The 6,012-nt window shown below is 41.5% G+C and overlaps 1 protein-coding gene across 1 annotated transcript in view; it reads right to left on the bottom strand.

The window, feature by feature from the left end:
- Positions 1 to 3,281: 3,281 nt before the first annotated feature.
- bcl3 (BCL3 transcription coactivator) overlaps positions 3,282 to 6,012 on the bottom strand; it is a 75,827-nt gene continuing 73,096 nt past the window's right edge. Inside the window, exons 8-9 of the mRNA XM_034174017.1 lie at positions 4,103 to 4,202; positions 3,282 to 4,026 (exon numbers count right to left, since the gene is read on the bottom strand). Of these exons, the coding sequence (XP_034029908.1) occupies positions 4,001 to 4,026; positions 4,103 to 4,202 (126 nt within the window). The 3' untranslated portion in view covers positions 3,282 to 4,000. The remainder of the gene's footprint in view (positions 4,027 to 4,102; positions 4,203 to 6,012) is intronic.

Below are 6,012 nucleotides of genomic sequence, written 5' to 3'. Positions count from 1 at the left end.
GGAGCCGCTCAGTTAAACCATTCTTATGGTTTATTTAATTTCAGAGTCCACCCATCAAGCAACAAAACATGACAGCTGTGGAGGAGCTGTTTGCAGCTGAAACCTGCAGCTGAAACCTGGGTGTTCTGCTGAAACCTGCAGCAGAACACCCTGTCCATCAGTGAAAGAGTGGAGCAAGAAGTGGCCTGCCAGACATCCCTCTGTCAGCTGCTTGGTGGCAGAACAGACACATTGCCCCTATTGTTAGATCTTGTCCAAACCATGGTGTCTCCATAGGTGGAGACACCAAAGCAGATGTTTTTTCTTCCATATTCCCATTTAAAAAATGTTTCAATTTTTAAAAGGCATACATGCAAACTAGACAAACATGCCATTTCTTCTTTTTTTTTCAGAAGTTATATCTTAGCCCAGTAGATGGCAGTGTCTAGTCAATTTTACCAGTATTCTGTTTGGGATTTTAAATAAAGCAGATGAGTAATTTCGTGCTGAAAAATGACAGCAATATCAATAAAATCTTACCAATTGTCATCCCTAGTCATGTGCCGAAAAATAGGCACTGGGTCTATTCTCTGGAAAAGCAAAGTACATGCGACGTAACAAAAGAGTATCCATCCCCTGACATGTCTAAAGAAGACTGGGTGTAAAAGTGATGATTTACTGTAATTCATCCAAGAGTGTCAATAATTTTGTCCAGCACACATTTATCAGGATTTTTGGTTTCACTTCATCAAAGTATTTTGATTTGTTTTTGTTGCCAAATAACTGATTAAACAAAATAGCTTTGTATTTATTTCTGACCATATAGGAAAATCTGTGCAAACATTATAGGGGTACGAACAATTTTTATCTACGTGTGTATGCATTGCCCCTGCATCCATCTGCAATCAACTCAAACAGCTTGAATCAAGTCGATCCTCTCAACGCCAAGACCTTTGAGGAAAACATACAACACCTGAAATCCTCTTCCTGCTGCCTTGATATTCTTTGCACAAATGTTTCCAATTGCATGGAATCACATATTGAAACTGAGCACTTGCTGCTCGAGTCCTCCTGAACTGCTACAGAATTTCAGGCATTCACCCTGACATCGGGGTGAATGTGAGGCATTATTGTAAAGCACTTTGAGCATCTGATGCAGATGGAAAAAGCGCTATATAAATGCAGTCCATTTACCATTTTATGCTCTCATCTCTATTAAATCAAGCTTGCAGATGTTTCGGTTTGCCACTGAATTGCATTACAGCAACTTTTAGTCTTTTTTCTGTTTTGTTTATGCTTTTTAATTTATCCTGTGCTACTTTTAAGCTTCGTCTTCATGTCCTTTATATTTTATGCAGAGAATTTTGAATTGCCCTGTTGCTGAAATGTGCTATACAAATAAACTTGCTTTGCCTTTGGTACATCATGGCTCAGCAGTACTCCCAATGGGCTGACAAGTTGTTCTGTGCTGAAACCCCCAATTCTCTCTCCAGCTCTGCTAATGATTTGTCACTGTGTTGATGTGTCTACAGTTACATGCATCCACTCTTCCCAGAGTTGGAGGACAAAGTGGTGGTACCTTTGGCCCGTGGTCATCTAATCACTATTTCATGATGTGTGTCTCGTAGGGATACCAGCAAGTGGTTGCCAGGTGATGGGTGATACACTCCATGAGGAAGGGCAGCAGGTCTGGTTTTCTATAGGTGAGCTTCACTTCTGAGATCTGATAGGTGATGTACCTCTTCTGTTTTCTTTGCACCAGGAACATTGATTTAAAACAGTGTCTTCCCAGAGTCCAGTACATATTCAGTGATTTGGATGTGTTCATCCCCTGACTTGTCTCAAGAAAACTGGCTGTAACAGCGGCGATTTAACACATCAATGTTCAACTCAGCCATTTGGTAGCGCACATTGATATCCATTGATATCTACTACATTCTTTTACATAATGTGAGGATATTAAAGGGTTAATCCTTATATATAGAATAAATTAATAAAGATCTTCAACCTGAGCCAACTGACAGCCAAAAGGAAAATCACCATCACTTCACTCCTGGACTTCCAGTCTGCAGATGACAGCAACATGTCATCCTTTACAGAAGAACGTCTTTAGAAAATCCTTGAAACCTTCTACGAAGCCTATACCAAGGTTGGTCTTCACATCAGCCTTAAGAAGACACAGGTCCTGTATCAGTTTCCACCCAACATGGTGAAGCCAAAGCTTCCTGCTGTGAAACTGCATGGACAGGTTTTTGAAAACGTAATACACAAATGTTGACATTTGTAACAAGATCCAACACTGACTCAAGTGTGCAGGAACTGCCTTTGGCCAGCTATGCAACCATGTTTTCAACAACAGAGACCTTCAACATGAAACAAAACTCCTCCCCTACAAAGCTGTCATAATGACAACCCTTCTGCTAACACCTGAAGACCCTTGAGCAATTTCACCAACATTGCCTAAGGAGTATCTGCCACATATGGTGGGAAGACTACTATACCAACATCAGCGTCCTGGCTGAGGCAACAGAACATCAAGTGTGTCATCATCAAGAACTAGTGTCAATAGGTGGGTCACATTGTTAGGATGGATGACAGCCAACTTCCCAAGCAGATCTTCCACTCTCAGCTGAGTGAAGGAAAATGGTCCAGAGGAGGGCAAAAGAAATGTGACAAGGACCTCCTGAAAAAACAACCTCAAGAACTTTCTTCATCAACTGGAAGACCTGGGAAGAACACATGAGGGAATGAGTCAGCTGGTGAGCAATGATCCACACTGGAGTGGAACACTTCAAAAATGTGAACAAATAAACACAGAGGAGAAGAGAACGGAGAGTGAGCAAGATCCTGACTGGCAGAAGCTTCCAGCAGCAACCATGTGCAGCATCTATAAGAAAGAGTATGCATCAAGACTGGGCCTGTTGAGTCATCTTCGTGTCCACTATCCTATCTGAGAAGTGATCGAGACAATCTTTCTTTCACTAAGAGATAACCACAACAGCAATAGAATAAATTGCCTCGTCCCAACTTGTATGGAATGTGTTACAGTCCTTAAATGTAGAAATGTGTGTATGTACAATAAATTAAATGACAAGTTAAAAAAAAAACACGGTTCTTTTTTTTTTCCATTTTCCATTTTGTCACAACTTTTCTGACTTGGGGCTGTACGTTTGTCTCAGTATGTATGTTTTTGACATATCCACCATATTTATTTTGATTGTGGATATTTTCACATCATGGTACACTGGCTATTGACAACTACCCCCCACATCCCCATCACAAAGGGTAAGTACACAAAAATAATCCACTGGACAAATTTTATATTAAAAATCTCACAACAAAATATATTTTAAACCTGCATACAGATCTGCAGGGAACATGTGAAATACAATAAAACAGGAAAATATGTAAAAATGTCAGTTTCATCAGTGCAATAATCATTCTGTAAATTGTATGGTTTCAGAAGTATTTGACTCTATCATACAGCAAGATTCAGTAAGTCCAAAATCTTGATTGTAGTCCTTTTGTTCAGAGTCTGTATGTGCACAGTGTCACTTTTCCTTTGCTGCATGCTTACTGTGAAGCAGTCAAAGTGATGGCTGAAGCAATGTGCTGTCCACCAGATGGCTGCAGTCTTCAGGAGAGGACGCACATAGGATGCGAGCTGAAGGTACTCCAGCATAAACAAGATGAGGGTTCTGCAGAAGTTTGATTTCTGCTTGAGTGTCTTCCTTTAAATTTAAACTTTTTCTCCTGGATGTACATATGTTAAAGCCTTAAATACACTGCTGTGTGGAGGTTGTTCCAGACTACTGATTCCTTCTCTTGTCCTATTAGTAGGTCCCAGAGTTCATTTGGCAAGAGCCGAAGTTCCTCCTCAGCAGGACACCAGTCCTACGAGCAAGCTGCATGGGGTGATAGCTGTTGAGCTAATAATACAGAAATGCAAGCGTGGCTGGAGTGATGGCGCCTGGGAGGTGCTGCGGTGAGGCGTGTGCAGGGTGGACGCAGGTGAACATCCCTAGCTGTGGCTGGGAGATGGAGACCCTAAAGCAGAGGCAGAGACAATAAGTCCTGGTGCTTTACTGCCCACATTCACCCATGTTTTTATGCATGACCTCACCATTATCTGTGAAGCTGATCTTGTGGGGTGAGTCAAATACATAGTGTTGATCTTGAAGTCTGATGTGTTTGGAGCCTCTCCCTCGTAGCACATCTGCTATCTGAAGAAGGAAAAAAAAGATTTAAAACCAGAATGAGGTAAGCAGGTTATTGAGTTATGATGAGCTTAAAGCTATGACTTTAGAGGGTCACTAATGCTATATGACAGTGGGAAGTTAGGCTCCAAATTGAACCTGGTATTAAGCAAATTATATTCACAGTTTCGCCATAAAACAGCCACTAAAAGCTCTGCCGTTTCATTAAACTGTTCTGAATTTCACAATACAAGACTCTCTTCAAAAAGAGATGCAATGACAAACTGGAGTGATCCTTTGGCTTTTTCTGATGATATTCTCTATGAGCAAAACAGATTCCTAGCCAAGGAAATACTGTACATTATATATGCTAGCTGCTTGATTATATGTGGTAAATTACAATAAGATGGCCTTTATTTGCTGCCAAATCCATTTAATGTAGCTCATTTTTGGCGAACTGTCAAATGGAGCATTATATGCCTTCTTTTATGGAAACCGTGCTTACAGCCAAAGCAGAAAACCCGGATTACCAAATCCATCTGATAATCTTTGTTGTGATATGGTATTATATCGATGTTCCTGCAGTCCAAGTGCAGTCCAACTCTTTGTTGCCAAGTTTTATTTTCTTTTATTGTGAACAAAGCAACAAAATAGCGAATACAACAAAACAATGGTAATAATTTTACATGTTTTTGAAAAGCTGAGATTTTAATATCAAGGTAAATGTGGCCTTTGGACCACAAAATAAAATGAAATTGTTGTTATGAATGGAACAGAAAAAAAACATTTGATATGTTGCATAATAGACAATGTGAACATAGATATGCGGGCATCATTTTCATGTTCTCATTATGTGCTAGAAAGCATTGAGGAACATTGAGGTTCTGTGACCACAGTACCCTGGGAACATAAGGCCATGCGATCAAAGTACCGTGAGTAAATGAAACTCTGGCAACACATTAAAACATTTAAAACATTGGCATCCCTCTGTCTCTTGAGACAATTGAGTGTGTGTCCAGTCTAGTCACTTTTCAGGTTGCAGTACCTGCGGTGACTGAACAGTCCAATTCTAGAGGCTTTGTTGCAGTTGTTGCAGATGTAGCCCACACTTGTCTCTCTGGGAACTGCAGTTACTCTCTAGGATCTGAACTCTATTCTCTGTTCCCATGGATCATCTCTCCTCCTCTCGCTGACCTCTGTGCTTGCTTTAACGACAAGCATCCACCCTCTGTGGTATGACGCCTTGGCCTCCCATCCTGTTGGGTTAATATTACCTGCCTTCAAATCATGCTTACAAATGTCTTTGAAGGATAGGTCTGCCTGCCAGTCTGGAGCCAATTGTGAGCTCGCTGTCTTGTCTTGAGGCACTGTTCCATCCTCCCAACGCTGCAATAAAAGCTTGTGTAGGTGGTGGAGCAGGGTACTTTTCTTGCCAGTCTTGATGACCTCTGGAGGGATGCCACTGTTCCCTGGAGCTTTGCTGCATGCCAAAAGAGTTGATGGCTTTACTGAGCTCATCCACTGAGGGTGGGATGTCTAGCTCTTCCATGACAGGTGGGGGGATGCTTTCAGTTGCTGTATCGATGACAGTGTTTTCCCTGGAGTAGAGCTCCTGATAGTATTCTGCTCATGCCATCTGCTTCCCTCAGTCTGTGATGATTTCTCCAGTGGTAGACTTCAAGGGTGTGATCTTAATGCCACTTGGGCCAAAGGATTTCTTTATGCCATCATATATTGTGCAAATGTTGCCACTGTCAGCGGAGAGCTGGATGCCCTGGCAAAGGTTCAGCCAATAGTCAGTGCAGTGTCAAGCAATCTGCCGAAAGTCATTCCTGGC

The sequence above is a fragment of the Thalassophryne amazonica genome, chromosome 7 (genome assembly GCF_902500255.1).
Source record: "Thalassophryne amazonica chromosome 7, fThaAma1.1, whole genome shotgun sequence".
Classification (NCBI taxonomy): domain Eukaryota; kingdom Metazoa; phylum Chordata; class Actinopteri; order Batrachoidiformes; family Batrachoididae; genus Thalassophryne; species Thalassophryne amazonica.
This window is presented reverse-complemented; position numbering and strand designations above follow the sequence as displayed.